We start from the raw sequence: 20,320 nt of genomic DNA, 5'->3' as shown, positions 1-20,320 counted from the left end.
GATTTCTTCTTGTGCTCTCCATTCTGTCCTCCATGTATGTCTGTTTTTACTCTAGTACCAAACTGGTTTGATTACTTGTTTTTTGTGATGTAATTTTAAATCAAGAAATGTGGTGCCACCAGCTTTGTTTTTCTTTCTCAGAGTAATTTTGGCTATTCTTTTTTTTTTTTTTTTTTCTGAAACAGGGTCTCACTATGTAATTCAGACTGCTCTTGAACTCACTATGTAGCCCAGATTGGCGTCGAACTCACATTGATCCTCCTGCTTCAGTCTCCTGAGTGCTGGGATTACAGGTGTGCATCACAGCACCCAGCAACGTTTGGCTATTCTGAGTGTTTTATATTTCCAGACAGATTGTGGAATCTTTTTTCTCTTTTTGTGAAGAATGCCATTGGGATTTTTGGTAGAGATTGTGCTCAATCTGTATGTTTCTTTGAATATCATAGACATTCTAACAATATTATTCCTTTAATTCCATAAGTGCAGGAAATTTTTCCATTTCTTTGTGTCTCTTGTTAATTTATTTCATAAATTTCTCATAGGTTTCATTGTAAAGATATTTCCTTTACTTAAATTTATTCCTATGTTTAGAAGATTTTAGAAACTATTTTAGATAAGATTGTGTTTTTTATTTATTTTTAGTTAGCTCAGTTATTTGTATATTAATATACTGCCTAATTTTGCACATTGATTTGTACCCTGTAACTTTACTGAACTCACTCATTAGTCCCAACTGTGTGTGTGCACAAGTATGTGTGCAAAATCTCTGAGGTTTTTTTCTCACCTGTTAAGTAGAGAAAATTTTACTTCTTCCTTTCCCATTTGGGTCCCTTTCATTTTTGTCTGCATTTTACTTTATCTTTATGTTTTATTTCTACTGCTAATATTGTCTGTACTAGAATGGATATTCTTGCCTTGTCTTGGATCTTAGCGAAAAAAGCCTTCAGTTTTTCCAGATTGACTGTGTTAACTGTGAGTTTTTCATAAATGAATTTTACTGCGTTGAAGAACTTTTCTTGTACACCCAAACTATTGATAATTTTTAGCAAGAAATGATGTTGAACTTTGTGAAAATCTTTTTTCACATCCACTGAGATGGCCATATGATTTTAATCTTTCATCCTGTTAATGTGATATGCTGATCATTCTGATGATCCCTGCAAATTGATCCAACCTTTCATGACAAGGTTAAATCCCACTTGGTGATGAAGTGTAACCTTTTAAATATATTGCTGGATTTAGTTTGCTAATATTTTGCTAGAGATCCTTGCAGGAAGTCTCTAGTCCCCACTTGCTCAGTATGCTATGCAAGGTTGAAGAAAAAAATACACTAAAAACAGAACTAAGAGAGAAAGAGAGAGGACTAGGATGGCCAATGTTGGATTTCCAGCAAAAGACCCTGGTCAGTCACATCCATTGATTTTTATTTTTCATCATTTAGGGTAGAGCTGAGTTACGTACACAGACTGTGATATTTGCAATTACAGTGGAAACTAATGCAGGCAAGACTTTAAAGAGAAGAGACAAACCATTTTCAAATTAGAAGGAAAATAGATAAAATGAATGTTTGTAATTGGAACATTGCTGTTTTTGTTGTTTTTTACTTGTTTTTCTTAGTACCAGGGATCAAACTTGGGACCTTGTGCTTGTGAGGCAGGCGCAGCACCACTGAGCTAAACCCCTAGCCCTGTCCTTCTAGTTATGAAGGCACTAACTGTGGGAGTGGAGTTTGGGTGTGAATTACACTGACCTCAGATACACATGTTATTTCATGTCAGCCCCACAGATTCCTAGGCCATTGCTCTGGTCTCGGCTGTGGCGTTAGAGGGGAGGTCACGTGGACGTGTGCTCTACCACAGTGCTCCTGAGATGCTTCTGAGCATCACGATAGCTTCAGTCAGATTCTCTTCTTAAAGTAAGACAACTGAGGGATCGAACTCTCTATAGTCTGCACTGCTTACAGCATGCTTTGGACAAAATCAACATTGCGGCTTCCTAAAATATTTTATTTTATTTCTTATGAAGGCACTAACTGTGGGAGTGGAGTTTGGGTGTGAATTACACTGACCTCAGATACACATGTTATTTCATGTCAGCCCCACAGATTCCTAGGCCATTGCTCTGGTCTCGGCTGTGGCGTTAGAGGGGAGGTCACGTGGACGTGTGCTCTACCACAGTGCTCCTGAGATGCTTCTGAGCATCACGATAGCTTCAGTCAGATTCTCTTCTTAAAGTAAGACAACTGAGGGATCGAACTCTCTATAGTCTGCACTGCTTACAGCATGCTTTGGACAAAATCAACATTGCGGCTTCCTAAAATATTTTATTTTATTTCTCTCCTTGAGTTTATTGGTACATTTTAGGTATACAGTACAGTTATATTCATCATTGGGATCTTGTACCTTCACATGACAGGTCTTGGTTCTCATTTTTGTGTCACTATTCTGCAGAAGTATCATCCAGCAATTTTCTCTTTGTGTGTGTGATGTTCTTGGCTTTGGTATCAAAGTAAATGCTGGCTTCATAAAAAATCTCCTCCTACTCACCGAGAGCCTCTGCTTTGTGAAGACTGAACACAGGGTCTTTATGTTAAAGTACATTCCAGGCCCCTTTTATTTTTTACTTTCAGTCAGGGTCTTGCTGAATACTAAGTTGCTTAGGCTGAGCTCATGCTCACGAACCTTCTGCATTGACCTCACAGAGTGCTGGGATTACAGGCGTCTGCCACATGCCCGGCTGTGTTCATTCTCCTCTCAGTCTGAATTAGAATTCAGCTATGAAGGCATCTGATCCTGGGCCTTTCTTTGTTGGAGTGTTTTTAATTACTTTTTCAGTCTCTTTATTTGTTATCAGTACGTTCAGACTTTCTATTTCTTTCTGAATTGATTGTGGCAGATTGTATTTTTCTAGGAATGTGTCCATTTCCCATAGGTTATCTAATTCGATGGTATGAAATTGTTTATTATAGCCTTTCATTATCTTTTTAACTTCTGAGGTGTTGTAATTTATTCACTTTAATTTTTGTCCTGAGTCTTTTCTCTTTTTTAGTTTAATAAGTTTCATTTGTTTTTCAAAGTAACAGCTTTTATTGTTTATTGATTCTTTTTTTAAAATCTTACTGAGTTTATTATACACTATATACTTTTTAAGTATACAGTACAGTTGCATTCATCATTGGAATCTTGTACCTTTACATGACAGGTCTTGGTCCTCATTTTTTCCCCATTCCGCTGCCCTCCGTTCACCGTCTCTACCCTCCCTATTGATTCTTTTTACAGATTTTTCTATTCTCTGTTTCTGTTGTGCTTTTTTCTTTCTTTCTGATAAATGCGAGTGTAGTTTGTTCTTTTTCTAGTTCCTTGAACATGTTACACTAAATATCAAGGAACTTGTCTACATTTCAAGGTAGTCATTTATTTCTATAAACTTTCCTCTTACAACTACTTTTGCTGCACCATACGAGATTTGAAATGTTGTACAGTATTTCCATTATCAGTTGTCTCAGATGTTTTAAATTTCCCTTTTGGTTTTTCCTTTGAGCCATTAGTTTCTCAGAAGCACACTGTTTAATTTCCAAATATTTGTGAATTTTATTCCTGTTATTAATATCTAGTTTTATGCAATTGTGGTCAGAAAAAATACCTGACATAATTTCAGTATTCTTAAATTTTTGAGATTTTTGTCTTTTGGCCTCTTTGAAAGAATGTTCTGTATAAAACAGAGAAGTACATATATTGGACTGCTTTGGAAAGAAGGTTCACTTGGTCAAGGTACTACAGAAGTCCAGTATTTTCTTATTAATTTTCTTCACAACTTATCTATCCATGAAGTATTATAGTCTCATATTACTATAGTATTAGAATCTATTTCTCCCTTCCCGTCCATTAATATTTACTTTATATATCCAGATACTCTGTTGTTGGGTATAGATATAAATTCATATTTATTGTGTCCTTTTTGATGAATTGACCCATTTTTCAACCAACAATTGTTTTCTTTGTCTCTTGTGAGAAATTTTTCCCTGAAGTCTATTTTAACAAATATAAGTATGACTACCATTGCTCTCTTTGGTTACTATTTGCATGAAATACCTTATTCCATCCCTTCACTTTCAGCCTATGTATATCCTTACGACTTACATGTGTCTTTAGTAGGCAACATAGAGTTGGCTATTGCTTTTACCCATTCAGAAAATTCTTTTTTTATTGAACAATTTAATTTATTTACATTCAAGGTTATTATTGATAAATAGCTACTACTATCATTTTGTTATTTATTTTCTGGTTGTTTTGTGGTTAGTATGGTGGGTCTAGTGGTGATAAATTCCTTCAGCTTTTGCTTATGTGGAAAATAATTTATTTTTTCTTCACTACTGAAGGATATCTTTTGTAGGTACAGTATTATTGCTTGGCAGTTTCTTTCCTTCAGGAGCTTGAATATATCATCCTTTTTTCTTTTGGCCTGCAAGGTTTCTGCTGAGAAATCCGCTGATAGTTAATGGAGAATTGTGGGTCAGTTACAGGAGAATTAGTTTGCTCTCTTAGTGATGCTGTGTTTCCTTGAATTTTCGTGTTTCTTGTGTTCTTGTGTTGATCTGGGTGCATTCTGTAGACTTTGCAAGAGTGCTTTTGTAAGAGGAGGCTTCCGTCTGCTTATGGCTTGAGGTCGCATGTTGGGAAGAGTGCAGTGGCTGTAGTGCCGCGTGCAGAATCCATGCGGCTTGATTAGTGTGTCAGGGATAACTATAGGGTCCTCGGTGTTCTAGGATACAGGAGTGTGCAGCAGTGATAGCAGCTGCCACACAGATTATCAGGGGACCTCCTAGACTCTTCTTCACTACAGTGGAGAGTCTTATGTGAGGGGATCTCTCTTGGTGTTGGGTCTGGCACAGCCCAGAGACAGCTGTGGACTCAGGCCCTTGGACTCAGGGACAGATGCTCAGTGCAGCTGTGGATCTGGGTTCCTGGACTCGGAGTCTTGTGTAACATGTAAGGCTCATTCTCTAAGGAATGAGTATATGCAGTCTTTCCAATAAACTGAGCTCTATTGTTTGAGGTGCATACCAGCAACTTAGGCCCAGGGGCTGGATGTAGCTGTGGCTCTAACCCAGGGAAGCAAGGTGCAGCCCTGGGATGGCCCTGAGGAGGATGCGCTCCAAAGGTTTGAGATCTGGGCATGGCTACAATTCAAGACTTAGAACTGCTAGAGAGAGTGGCAGCTCAGACTCTGATCTGGTGGGAGGTGGCAATATCCTGGGCTCAGTGAGACAAGATGCAGGAGCAGCAAGGACAAGGAATGTCAGGACACTGTTTCAATTTGGGCCCTGGAGGAAGGGGAGCACTGTCACAATGAATGCATTTTCTGGAGATTTAAAGTACGTCACCCACTTGGACTGTGGCAGGCTAGTGGCATAAATGGTGGACTATGGCTGTTTGGCCTGAAGGGTGGGTGGCACAGCTCAGCCAAGGCTCTGAACCCTTGGGATGTGAAATACCACATCTATTCAGCACCAGGAAGCATGGTTGTATGGGTTGCCAAAGCCTCTAGATCTCTAGGGTACCACATCATTGTGGCACTAGGTGGTGAAGGGGGTGCTGTGTGCAGGAGGCCTGAAGTTCCCAGGGACCAGGGGCTGTGGTGCTGGGGATGAAGAAAACATTGCCTTTTCAACACATGGTGTTAACACAATTGTGTGTCTGTGTCCTTCCAATCCTGGACCTGTGCTTCATGGAGCAAAAGCCCTCAGGTTTTATTTTTAAAAATAATTCAAGATGAATCATAGGTGCAGATGTAGGAGAAGATTAGAATAGTTTTTGAAGGAAACTTCAAAAAAGAGAAAATCTTTGTAAATTGAGGTTCATCAAAAATTTCTTAGATATGACATCAAATGAAAAATACATAAAGATGGTAAATTTGACTTTGGCAAACCTCTTTGTTCTGAAAGACATTTGGAAGAAAGAAAAGTCAAGGTTCAGATAAAGATAGAACATTTGCAAATGTAATATATGACCAAAGACTTGTTTGTATCCAGAGTTTATAAAGAATTCTCAAAATTCAGCAGTAAGGAAACAAAAATTCAGCTAAAATAATAGGTAAAAGACTTGGACATCCACTTCAGTAAAGAAAATATACAGATGGAAAATAAGCCCATGAAAGGTGGTTTAACATCATCAGCCACCAGGGAAATGCAAAAGCTACATCTAACTACAACTAAGATGAGAAAGCAAACAAATGAGTAAAATACAGACTGCACAATACCATATGCTGACAAGAATGCAAAGCAACTGGGACTAATCTTTGCTGGTAAAAATAAAAAATAGTCTACTCTTTAAAACAGTCTAGCAATTTTGTACAAAGCTAAACATGCAAGTACATTTACCATACGATCTCACAATCACATTCTTAGGGATTTATCCTACAGAAGTGAACTTACATTCACTCAAAAAGCTGTATATAAATGAATGTATTATAATTTCCAAGAACCAGAAATGGTTTATTGTCCTCCAATGGACAAGCTGTAGAAAAACTAAAGACATTCATTCTCAAAGGCATTATGTTGGGAGAAAGAATCTCAAAGGGTCCATAATATATTTCTATGCATATACATAATATATATGCTTACATTTGTATGATCTTCCAGAAAGGCAAAATCACAGCAACAGAAAGCCAATCAGTGTTTTTGCCAATAGTTAAGTGAGAGGACACGACTAACTTCAAAAAGAAATGTGAAGAGGTGTTTGGAGATAAGAAAACTATCCTGTATGCTGATTATGCATATATGTAAAGCTCATAGAACTGTATACCAACTAATACAATTCTAGTATATACTAACTTAAAGCATAAAATTAAAAATGTTAATGATATAACATCTATTTAAAGAAAACAAAATTCCAATTGACTTGAGAAATAAATCCCAAATATATGCTATATAAATGATGCATAGCTAAAACAAACTGAAGCTAAAAATAAAAGGATGGGCAGTACTCATGCAAGTGCATACACACACACACACACACACACCCAAGCCAAAACCAAACAATGAATATAAAAAGAGAGATAATAGGAAAGTAGGCAGCCAGATCTTTTGCAAATGAGCAGGGAAACAGACATAAAGGGAGAGGGATTGCAAAAGAGTAGAAAGAGATTAAAGAAAAGAGGTAAGATGTGTTATGTACACGAACCAGCTCCCTATGAGGAATCTGATCAAAATGTACTCAAACATGTAGTAATAAAATAAAAATTGAAGAAAAGTAAAATGCAAATTAATAAAACAAAAAAATAAAAAGATAATTGGAGTAGTTCCTAATAAGGGACAAAGGAAAATTCAAGTACCAAATTCTAATACCATGAAAAGAAAGTGCTAAAAATACATAATCCACAATAAAGATTTAACATATGAATATCATGAGAAAAATGATACAACTTTTATGAAGCAAAAACTATGACATACAAGGAGACAGAGATACATATCCCCCAAATAATAGGCGATTTTAGGATAACAAATTCAGTACGAAGACAAATCAAATGGGGGAAGTGGAGAGGGAAGCCCTAAACAATATAATCAAAAAGTAGTTCTTACAGATATACATACATTAAACTCTACTACCTCTTGATAATAAAAGACATGCATCCAAATGTGTAATGATTAATTTAAACATTCAAAACAGATGCTGGCCATGATCAACTGGCACTGACTAAATGTGATTATTTTCTTTATTCTTATGTAATTAAATATTAGTTACAAGGCAACTGAAGAGATACATATTGGTTGCTTTTCAAAAAATGCTGAGGTTTGTGAACATTTGCTTTACTATTTTTTGGTGGGGGTTACCAGGGATCCAACCCAGGACCTTGTGGTTGCGAAGCAAGCTGCAGAACCACGGAGCTAAATCCCTGGCCCATTTACTTTATTTTTGACATATGTAGTCTAAAGTAATGTCACACTCCTTAGCTTCATTTCACATTGCAATGTGGCAAAGTTTATTTTCCCTAATGAGTGCCACATGCTGCCATCCTCTGCTTATCATTCATGTCCTGGAGTACACAGTTCTCCGCAAACACAGAGGATGTGGTTTTGATGAATCCCAAACAGAGTAAGTTCTTTCTGTGACCGCTGGAGGGGACATATGCAAATGTCATGTAACTTAACACAGAATCTGGTTTATATATTTGACAGAATATCTCCAAAAATATGGGACAGTTTGTATTTTTGGTAACAGTAACCTGAAGCAGATAAATACAGGCTCAATAGCGATAGACATTGCTCTTTTCACAGCATGTCAGTACGCTCAGTAACATCTAATTTTGCAAAACGACTTTGCATTCCAGAAATGCCTCAAAAACAATGTGAGGGAAAAGAGGAGCATTTTAGTGCTGGTTCTGCCTATGACTTTCTTAAGAATCCTAGACAGAGTATTAACAGAGAATGTCTGTCTTACCAAGTATAAACTGGGGTTACACACTTTATAGCTGCAAATGTTCTCCAGACATTTTAGAGGAGATAAGGTTATGTAGAAATTAAAGGAAAGGAGTTCAAAAAGAATAGAAATAGCCATGTTAAAACAATGATAAAAGATCAATTTATTAGGAAATTATAATTATAACCAAATAATCATGTACAATAAAACTTCAAAGTCAGTGACACAAAATAAAGTACACAAAACAAGATTGAACAAAGAAATGAACAACTCAACAATAATAATTGTGCCTTTAGTGGACAGAACAGTGGAACAAAAGATCAACAGAAAAGCATAGAAATGAACACTATAAACCAAAAGGGCCACAGCAAATAACAACTTCATCCACAACAGAACACATGTTCTTTCCAAGCACACATGCAACAATCTTGGAGATAAACCATATGCTACATCATAAAGCTAGCCTTATAAATTTAAAAAGATTGAAATAATACAGAATATATTTTCCAACTATAGTAGAATGAAAGTAGAACTAAAAAATAGAAGGAAATTCACAATATTTAGAAATTAAACTACAGAGTCTTAAATAACCAATGATTCAAAAAAGACATCACAAATAAGAATAGAAAATACTTTAGCATGAATGAAAATAAGCAAATAACATACCAAAATGGCCAAAATGCAGCAAAACAAGAGTTTAAAATTAAATTTATTGCTATAGGCTGGGTGTGGTGGTGCACGCCTGTAATCCCAGCACTCGGAAGGCTGAGGCAGGAGGATCGCTGTGAGTTTGAGACCAGCCTGGGCTACATAAGTGAGTTCCAGGTCAGTCTCAACTACATAGTGAGACCCTGTCTCAAAAAAACCAAGAAAAAAAAGTTAAATAAATAAATTTATTGCTATAAATTAATATATTGAGAAAGAAAAAATTTCAAATCAGAAATCTAACTTCCACTTTAAGATACTAAAAAAAAGAACAGCCAATTCAACCTATAGCAAGCAGAAGGAAAGAAATGATAAAGAGAAGAGTGAAAAATCCATGAAACAAAGAATAGAAAACACTAGAGCAAAATGAACAAATCCCAAAAATGTTTTTAAAGAAACTAACTGATAAACCTTTGAGTGGAGGCAGAGAAAGCAGGAAGAAAGGAGGGTGGAGAGAAAACAAGAGAAAGGAGAGAGAAGGGAGGGGGAGAACTAGAAAATCTGACTAGAACTACAATGAATAGAAATGGAAATAGTAATTAAATCAGATTTCAGGAAGAAAAGAACAAGATATAATAATTTTACACATGAATTCGACTAAAGATTAAAGAATAAATTCTTCACAAACTTTTCTCAAAAAGTAGAAAGGGAAGCAACTTCCCAGTATAGTGGACCCTCAAGTTATGATTGGCCTCACATACAAATAACTTGGTTTATGACCAGAATTTCAGTTTCTAACTTACGACCAAAGTCTTGAATTATGACCCAAATAATAGCTGCTTGTGTGGTTGTAAACAAAGACACATGTTGCCAGAAAAGTGTCTGGAAGCGTCAGTCTAAGCCAGGATTCGTGTGTTTGTGGATGTGATTTTGGTCAGTGCCTTATACAATTGCTAGAATAACTGCCATCAAAATAGCCACAAAAAAGCTAGAAAAGAAGCTAAGGAAGGAAAGGAAGGTAAAGAAAGCAATCACAATGGAAAAGAAAAAGGAAATGTGGAGAAATATGAGAATGACATTTGTGTGACCAATGTCATTATTAAGTACAGCATCTTGAAATACACCATCTCAACAATCCTACAGAGAAAAGATTTGAATAAGGAAGCTCGTGTTGCTAAAAGTGTTACTGAAATTACTAAGTCACAATCAACAGTGTTAGATGAGGAAGAAGGCTATTATTAGTGTGCATTAATGAAAGGCAGATGGAAGATTATAGCCTATCTGGGTCTATAATTTGTGAAAAAACTAGGGCTATATATGAAGATCTAAAAAATAATAATCCATCAAGTAGTGATAATCATGAAATGTTTTGTGCCAGTAAGGGGTGATTTCACTATTTTTAGGTGAGAATTGAGATTCATAGCATAACTAGGTGTGGTGAAGCAGCCAGTTCTGATAAAAGGGCTGCTAAAAATTACATGCACCACAGAGAGATGGCTTCTGCTCTCATCAAGTTTTTAACTGTGATGAAAAGGACCTTTTCTGGAAGAAAATTCCCAGGAAAATATACATTATTCAGGAAGGGAAGAAAAATGCCACAAGCCCACAAACCTATAAAGAACAGGCTAAACTTATTGCTATTTGCCAATGCAAGTGGCAACCTCAAGATAAAGTCTCTCTTGGTTTACAACTCTGAGACCCCTAAATTGAGAAATCCTGGGCCACTGTCTTTCTAAGGATACTGAGATCGGCCTGGAAGAAAGCATGCCTAAAATTACACAGGAAAGACTTTGAAGGCTGTGTAGAGGAGCCTGAGCCTTCAATCAACCCTGTGCTTGATGGCACTGCCACTTTAGCAGAGTCCACAGGCCTGCAGGTATACAGTGGTGATGTTGAGGAACCGGTGTAGGAACACTCAGAGGAACTGACTACAGAGGAACTTCAGCAACTTCTGGCTGAGCAACAGAGAATGGCAGCTGAGGAGCTTTCTGAAGAGGAGGGAGAGCATCAACAATCAGTGCAGCAAAGTTCTTCTGACATAAAGGAAATCCTGAAAAAATGGACAGAGCTACAAACATTTGTAAAGAAGACCCACCCAGACAGAGAAAAAGTGAATTGTTGCTTTCACTTGCTTAATGAAAATGTCTACAGAACAGTGTTAAAGAAAAGACAGAAATAGAAACCTTAGGCCAGTTTTTAGTTCTGAAAAGGTAGAGACCTAGTGAGCCAGAATCAGGTCCTAGTGGGCTACAGACTTTCCCAAGGAGAGAAAGGACACCAGAGAGCCAGATTCCTGATGTTCTTATGGAAGAGGACTCTCCTTCCAGATAATAACCACCTTCCATTTCATCCTCCTTTCCTGCAAGCCAAACATTTCAACTTGAACAGTGAGTACAGTTATGAAATTGTTGTTTCTGGTACACTAGGCTCATTTTACAACTTTTTGGTGAACATACTAGGAAAATTATTGGTGTTTCTGGTAAATTATATATGTTATATGACCCTTTTTTATTCTAAAAACATTAGTTAAGGGCTGCTTTTGGAGGTTCAGAATGCATTATGAGTATTTCCATTATTTCTTATGGGGAAAATAGTCTTGATTTAAAACCAAGTTGACTTACAACCAGCCCCTCGTGAATGGAGTTCATAAGTCAAGGGTCCACTGTACATTCTATAAGTATTTCCCTAATACTCAAAGGAAGGCATCATAAGAGAAGGAAATTATAGAATAATATTTCTTATGCATATAGAAGAAAAATTAGCAAACTAAATCTAGCAGCATATACCAAAAGAATGATGCACCATAACTGTATAACAGGAATTCAAGTTCAACATACAAAAATAATCAGAGAAAAATATGATAATCTAATACAATAATGGACAAGAACCACAGGATCCTCTTAACCAATACAGAAGAAGCATCTAACAAAATCCAACTCCCTTTCATTAAACAGCTATTAAACTAGAAGTAGAAGGGCACTTTCAGGACACTGCGACTCATAATGAACATACTAACAAAGGAAGACTGAATGCTTTTTATTTAAAATCAGAACATAAGGGCATCCAACACTGCACCAGCAGAGATAGTCAATGTCGAACAGAGGCAAGACAAAGAAATAAAAGACACAGACTCAGAAAGAACTAAATCTATTTTTGTTTGCAGATGACATCATCATGTATTTGGTAAATGCTCAAGAATCTAATAATTATTACAACTAATAAATTCATTAAGTTTACAGGATACAAGATCAATCTATAAAAACATAGACAAATATTGATGATTTGTTTGGGCTCCAGATTTCGAATTCTCTTTATTGGACAATTCTTTTTTTTTTTTTTTTTGGCACCAGGGCTCAAACTCAGGATCTTGCATTTGAGAGGCAGGTGGCAGCACCACTACTAAATCCCCAGTTCCTATTGGACAATTCTTTACATTGTGTAAGAGTCTCCTGCCCTCCTCATTTTTTCTAAAGTAGCATCACTCTTCTTTCATGGTTACTTTTTAAATATTTAAAGATATTTATTATAACCTCTCATTCTTTTTAGACTTTCTTTGTTCTCTTTAAATTCTCCTTTGTTATCCTTAGTGATCTCTTCGTGTACCTATGTAGATTAAAATTACCTTTTAAAGGCAGAAATTTAAAAGTGAATATCATATTCCAGTGTCACTTATAAATAAATTTTAAGGCCTAACATTGTATAGAGTTTTGGTATTTTATGATTTTACCTGGCCATTAATAAATCATTCTCTTCTCTGAGTCCCATGGAAATCATGATGGTGAAACAAAATGCCCAGGGATTTTTCACACAACATTGCCAGATTCTGTTTGAATTTCTGAAGCTAAGTTAAATTGTGCACATTTATTCCAGTTAAATCTTTCTTATTCATTTCATCCTCTTAATTTTAATGCCTCTTGATCCTTTCAAGTCTTCTCTAATATAAAAAATATCCTCTAATCATAATATAAACATAAGTTTTGTGTCAGATTGTGAAATTGTGAATGGGAAACTCTAAGAGAGGGTTGTGGAAACTAACAGGTATATCATTTCAAAATGAGATCAACATATTACTTACTACCATAGGTAGTAGATTAGGCCCAGTTAGCTATGAATCTACTGAAAAATGGTATAGTCACCTGGCTTACAATTTTTTACAATTTCCCACCTTATCTTAAAAATATTGTTTGTATAAACTATATAAAATACCTTTTATAAAATGAGAGAGTAAACTTTCTCCTAGGAACCTTACTCTACCCTGGGAGTCATGCAAATGCCATCCAGTATATGTGAGGAGGACTCTGGAAATAAAGGATGAAAACAAGAACAAAAACATAGAAATGTACTGTCTGTACATTTCATAGGCAATAGAATATAATTTTTGGAATGTGCATTAGTCAGTTTCATATTACTATGATGAAATACCTGAGTCAATTAACTTTTTAGAGAGAAAAGGAATATTTTGGCCCACAGTTTTGGAGGTGCAAGTGCACACTCAGGCCTCTGGTGAAGGAGTCATGTAGGAAAAGTATGGTAGGCCAAACATTGAAGTCACAAGCCAGGAAGCAGCGAGAGCAGAGACCCACAGTTCCCTTCTGGGATGCACCCCCATATCCTAAGGACCTCCTGCTAGGCCAGTCCTGCCTCCTAAGGGTTCACAGCACCTCCCATATTCCACCCTGCTCACCAAGCCTTTCCCCATGGACCTTTGGGGGACACTCATCTAAACTACAGCAGCATGTCACAGACCCAGATGGCTGATATAACTGATGCTTGTAGCAGTGCAGAAAAGTCACATGTTTACTGTCTTTTCCTTTACTATTTAATGAATATCCATTCATTTCCATGGACTAAGTGGAAAAATTAAAATTATAAAACAAAGGAAAAATAGTTTCTGGAAAATCTAAAGTCCTTATTAATATCTTTCAAATAAACCCAGTATTGGCAAAGATACTTTTCTTCTAATTTTATGTATACTCTTTGAAATATATATATATATATAAAGTTATTTATACAGTAAGTTATATATGGAAGTTGTATATTTATTTATACATATTTCTGTTTTTGCAATAATCTTGTCAAGAAAGTGAATGAAGATAACACTGTCATATTTTCAAAGAAAAATAAATAAATATGAAATACCTGTGGGCATCTGGCAGCACTATAGCAATCTCCAGCTGTGGCAAATGGAACTGCTTGTCCAACTAGTGTCTGGGAAAAAAGAAGATCTGTAGCTAGAAAACAAAAAATATATATTTTATAGCATTGGGACAATAATGCACCATCATTGCCTAATATGCAGTTTTCATGTGGTCTTAAGTACATTTGTTTAATTAGCTCAAAAGTTTAAGAAAAAAGGTTCTCATAATTATAGTTCATAAGATAGAATAGTCTTCCAATGAATAAATTTCTTTAACACAAAAATGTTCATCTCATAAATTGCCTTCAAAAATAAGTACATCTGTAATTGCAACAGAAGATCTAAAACTAAATAAGTGCTTTATTATAACTAACAGCATATACTAAAATAAAAGAAATGGGGTTGGAAGTAAAAACAAGAAGAAAAAAATTACTTAAAGATAGATAAATTATACCAAAGCAATATTTAAGTACTTAGAATGCATTATGACAATTGATTTGAGCATCCCAAAAAACCAAAGATATGTGCTACTTTCTTTGATTTCTGTTATTATAATATATTATTCTTTTTAAAATTTTTTAAAAAAATTTTATTGAGTTTATTGGTATAATCTAGGTATACAATACAATTGCATTCATTATTGGCATCCTGTACTTTTACATGATAGGTCTTGATTGTCATTTTTTCCCCTTGTCCTTGCCCTCCACGATATATTATTCTTTTTATTCTTTTCATCTTATTTTTTATTTTACTACCAAAATTTCCTTACTGATAATAGCAATGGAGATTCTACGTAAACTATCAAAATTAGAATCAATGTTTCAAAAGCAGTTTGGAAGGAATCCTAACATTCAGCTGTTCCAATCATTTATTCATGCCTGAATCACTTAAATAATATCCTAACCAAATTATTCAGACAATGGTTCTCACTTCCACTGAGTTGTTGTTTCAGATCATTTTGCTTTTTGAGTGAAAAATCATGTCATTCTCCACGATGGCACCAGCTCTCTAGAGGCAGTTCCCAAAGGTAGCATTTCTGCAACTATCTACTTTATTCCATGGACAGTGAGCAAAACTACAAGGCATCCATGATGTGCCAGAAAAAAAAGGGCACCACACAGTGATAGCTGATTTTGTGCATCTCTTCCCCAAATTCATGTACAGTCAAGTGGTGTTGATGGCTTATAATTGGCCACAGTGTGAATATTTGTGACATGGAAATTGACAAACACTGAAATTCATGGGCATCATACTTACAAGTTAGGCTAGGGCAAAACAGAAAACAGAGACACAACTTTCAAAGTATGGTTTGCTATCTCCTCCAAAAGCATAAAGAGTAAACAAGGGCAGAGTTCAGGAGTTCTGACTTTTATAAGAGACCAATCAGGGTCACATATGTTTATGCTTGCCTGAAGTGCTGTAGTCTGAGGGCAGGAGGACCACTTGAGCCCAGGAGTTCAAGACCAGCCCGGCCAAAATAGTAAAACCCTATCTCAAAAAAGATAATAAATAAAAATAAAGTGATAGTGGTCAGAGGGGCTGTGTGTTATTTGCTACATTCAGTTTCATGACATAGGTGTGGAATTGGTGGAAAGGTTTAATTTCACCAAGACTTGTTTTTTACCATACAAGTTTCAAGGAGAAAAGAGAGAGGAGATAAATGTGTCTGTATTTGATATTGTACACTGAGGGCCCCAGCCCAATCACTGGCAGTAGGGAAGCTTTATTTGATAAATAAAATAAAAATGGCAGCCGAATTAACTGTAAATAAACTATTGATTGTTGATTATATACATTATAAAATAATAACCCTGGCAATCATTTGCTATTTTCAATAGAAAATGGAGTTCTTTGTTTGTTATAAAAATAGAGATTTTCTACTTACTTTTAACTTGCATGGAAGTGAGATCAATTCTTATTTTGCTGAAAACAGTGTACCCAGCAGCTAGGTAGTCATTTTTACATTTACAATCTTTCCTCCTACTTCCATTAAAGGGACACTCATATGGATTTTGTAGCCTGTAACAACATTTGAATAATTTTAGTATCAGATATAACCATTAGACCTTAATGTGGATGAATTACTGGTAAGCTTCAGAAATGAGAAAGTAAAAGACAGGCATTTGTACTCTTTAATATCATAGTCCCAACAAGTTAAGTGAGAAAGTAGGAAGCTGGGCATGGTGGTGCATGCCTGTAATCTCAGAACTCTGGAAAGCTGAGATAGGAGGACTGCAAGTTCAAGCCTAGCCTAAGCAACTTACTGACTCAGGTAGACCCTGCCTCAAAATAAGAAATTAAAAAAGAGTCAGGACTCTAGCTCTGTGTGAAGTCCTTGGGTGCAATACCTACTGAAAAAAAAAAAGATGCACTCAATTTTAACAGACAAATACTCAATGAGAAATCCAAGGACAGTTTGTAGAAAAATAATTCAAATGTAATTCTGCTGGTTTTTATTAATGAAATGAATTTGATATCTACGAAAGTACACATGGCTCTTAAAATTGTCATCCTCTTTTATTTCACCACTTACATTTTTAGTCTATCTCTACGTGACCACAGGTTATTGCTCAGGTCCTTATTGAACAGGCAGGGACAACAGATGGTTTATGTCCCAATATTTCCACGTGTGCCCTATTGAAATATTACAGTGAAGGCTGGAACTTCTTTTTTTTGTTGTTACCGGGGATTGAACTTGGGTCCTTGCACTTGCAAAGCAGGCCACAGAACCGCTGAGCTAAATCCCAGGCTGGAACTTCTTTTTATCAGTGCATTTTGGTAATACAGAGTGCTAAGTGTTATATTGGTAAATTTGTATGTGCATTTATTGTATTTTGATCTTTTTCTATCCCATAACTCCTCTTATCCCTTTCTTTCCCCTCTCTGTGATCCCTCCCCCATTGCTAAAGCTCACTTCCTGCTTTCCTCTTGTCCCTCCTTTTTTTTTTTTTGGTACCGGGGATTGAACTCTGGTCCTTGCGCTTGCAAGGCAGGCCACCAAACCACTGAGCTAAATCCCCGGCGTCCCTCCTTTAAAGCATGAATTAATTAGGTTATTCATACAAGAGAAAACATATGGAATTTAACTTTCTGAATCTGGCTTATTTCACTTAAAAAGATGGCTTCTAGTTGCATCTATTTTCCTGTAAATAACATGATTTAATCCTTCTGTATGGTGGAAAAATACTGCACTTGTATGCATACCAAGTTTTCTTTATCCATTTATCTGTTGACAGGGATCTAAGCTATTTAACTTTTAAGAGCTCTAAAAATATACCAATAGGACAAAACACAGCTAATACCTAAATCCATATACTTCAGAAAAGTTGTCTTCTTCACCTTTGACCAGTGATAAATATTCCTTGGGGTTCTCCAAGTGCATGCCCACGCAATGGATCTAAACAAAAGATACAAACATGTAGAAAAATTTTTCCAAAGACAATGACAAATGTTAATATCAACTAGGAACTGCTTTCATAATACCTTTATTATTCTTCCTTTGATGTTCAGATAATAGTCACCATCCTTGGTAATATTGTTTTTAATTTGGATATCTTTGCAGCTGGTAAATGATTTACCTTCAAACACAAGTTAACACACCTTGTTAACACTGAAGAAGTCACAGACACAGCAGAAACTTACTCATGAACATTGCTACACTCTGAAGATCTAATACTTCATATTGTGAATTAAATGACTGCTCTGTATTTTTTTTTCCACAATTTAACTAAAACTTCTTTGGAACTCTTAGATACTAAATAGATTTTTGAATTCTGTTACTTACAGTCATAGACATAACATTTCTTTTGAGCATCAGGTTTTAAACGCTTTAAACACAAGTCACTGGGCCAGCCATTCTCATCCATGCATTCTACTCTTCTTTCCATGATCCCAACTCCACAAGTCACTGAGCACTTTAGAGAGAGTAAAATTTGAAGGTACAATATGTCACAGGTAGTAAGTCAAGTAAATGCTTCCTTTTCTCAAACTAGGTTCTCTCAGGGTCAAAACTGAGGATCAGTAATGCCTAGAAAGACTCAGATGTAAAAATACACAGGAGACTTCACAGAAGGCAAAAGTTACTTAGGCACAAGCCTAATTCTATTGTCTCAGTTATTAGCTCCTTTTCATTCATTTTTGTAGTTATATCAATAGCACATTGTAAATTCTTAAGAAGCATTAATTAAGGAGCTGGAGATTTAGCTCAGTAGTACAGCCACAAGCACAAGGTGCTGAGTTCAATCCCCAGTTCCAAAAAGGAAAAAAAAAAAAAAAAAAGAAGCAGCATTAATTAATTATGGTTATTAAGACTACTAAGAGGTTTTTCCTCTATTAGTTACATGCTAACTTTGCAAAGTAATGTTTATTCTTTTCAGCAATTAAGTTAGGAGTACAATATAGTTCAAAAAATACTCATTACTCATATGTTTGAGATTTATTTACTTCTTTATTAACCAAAACACATTTCTTAAGTACTAATAAAGTACAATCCCCTGTTCATGGTTTTGTAAGGAGCAGAAACAAATCATGTGTATAAACAAGCTATAACAAGCATAGGAGGGAGATAAAGTATATATACAAATAGCTGATAAATAGTTTGTAGACAACAGGATGTGAAATAACTCTTAGGATCTAGTTAGGCATGCAGATTTCCAATTACTTCACCCCTGGAAAGTCTTATTCAAAAAGTTTTGAATTCTTAATTATATACTGACCTTGCTCCATTTTCCAACCTTCCAAGTGGCCACATGCAAACAGCTTTTAATATTGCATTTGTAAACCTGAAAGGGAGGTAGCACAGGGCATTCTTGATAGATTATGGGCCAAAGTTGATGGGGCCTATGTTTCTTAGTAGACCAGATCCCAGTGCAATATGTAATCCTTTGTCCAAAACTAAATCCACAATTACCCGCACACTGAAAAATACATAACCACAAGGAGATAGGCAGGAATTTAACCAAGCCCTCTGTTATTTGTCAGCTGCTAAATGTATATATTGCTGTGTCATCCCCACAATCTCATTAAATTAGGCTCATATACAAATGAATATACAAAGGTTCAAAGACAGTAGGCAAATTCCCCAGCATTGTAGCAATAAATAGAACCCAGATTTAGGTGAGGTCTTCTATCTGTAGAATCTGTGTTTTGTTTTGTTTTGTTTTTCATTTTGTTTTGCTTTATGCTTTGATCTTTTTTTTCCATTATACCTCCAAGAATATCTTAATTGAATGAAAGTATTTCCCAGTAGGCATAGTTTTGGAGAAATGAAACATATTGGGGGTTCTTACCTGATGTAAAGGGCATTTATTAGCCTTAGCTTATTAGTAATTATGTATAAGTTATGATACATTTCTTTTACTACATGTTTTATAGTCTAATGCCATTTGTCAGGACTAAAGTCCTAGACTGAAAATAGGCAAAAAGACTTGTGCTTCTGGCAAAAATAAAATACAAAGGAACATATTTGCCGTCTAACCTCAAGCAACAATACAACTGGATAAAACTTATTAAACAATGACTTTTAAGGTACTCAACATGAATCAATAAAGCATAATGACACCTGGGATATAGGAAATAAACAAAATGAGGCTAAAATTATTCCTCCAGCCTACTGCTTTGAAAAGTCATCGTATGAGGAAAGGAGACAGTAGAGTTAGGAATGGTGCACGTGTATATGTTAGCACACCAAACAAAGCCAGAGAATGACCCAACCCAAAGGCTTAGAAGTTACTGCTCCTTACCTGGTAGTCTCACAGGCCCAAGTATAATGCCCATGCTCTCCAATCAAGCTGAAACTTTATCACATGGGGCAATAGGAAGAGTGCTCTAAAAAGTTTCACCACAGTAGAAGGGAATAATCAACACTGGATTAACCAATGAGCTGCACTCACCTAACGAATCTTGTGAGCAAAGCAAGAAAGAATCAACTGCTTCCAGATGAAATAACTACATTCCATAATAAAGCTCAAATAGACCCAAAGACCCCGGAGGGGGTCTCTTCAGCGGCCTGCCTGCATGAGATCACCCGGCGGGTGCACGACCTCCTGGACTGTGCGACAACAGACCCAGTAAGGAAGGTAGCAGCGCGGGTGCACTTGAAACACCCCCACGACCTTCCCCC

General features: G+C 36.0%; 1 protein-coding gene across 9 annotated transcripts in view; it reads right to left on the bottom strand.

The window, feature by feature from the left end:
* The window catches only part of Adamts20 (ADAM metallopeptidase with thrombospondin type 1 motif 20), a 275,934-nt gene that overhangs the window by 6,838 nt on the left and 248,776 nt on the right, over nt 1-20,320 (bottom strand). For 5 of the 9 annotated variants that reach the window (XM_033763587.1, XM_033763582.1, XM_033763584.1 and 2 more), the window contains 6 exons: nt 18,915-19,115; nt 17,984-18,113; nt 17,683-17,777; nt 17,502-17,596; nt 16,085-16,218; nt 14,202-14,293 (listed from right to left, as the gene is read on the bottom strand). In XM_033763587.1, the coding sequence (XP_033619478.1) occupies nt 14,202-14,293; nt 16,085-16,218; nt 17,502-17,596; nt 17,683-17,777; nt 17,984-18,113; nt 18,915-19,115 (747 nt within the window). Of the gene's footprint in view, nt 1-14,201; nt 14,294-16,084; nt 16,219-17,501; nt 17,597-17,682; nt 17,778-17,983; nt 18,114-18,914; nt 20,026-20,320 lie in introns of those variants that run through there. The other 4 variants (XM_033763583.1, XR_004517244.1, XM_033763585.1 and 1 more) reach the window with 4 other exon arrangements.

This window comes from Fukomys damarensis, unplaced genomic scaffold (assembly GCF_012274545.1).
Source record: "Fukomys damarensis isolate Sample0158 unplaced genomic scaffold, DMR_v1.0_HiC HiC_scaffold_15, whole genome shotgun sequence".
NCBI classification, from domain to species: domain Eukaryota; kingdom Metazoa; phylum Chordata; class Mammalia; order Rodentia; family Bathyergidae; genus Fukomys; species Fukomys damarensis.
This window is presented reverse-complemented; position numbering and strand designations above follow the sequence as displayed.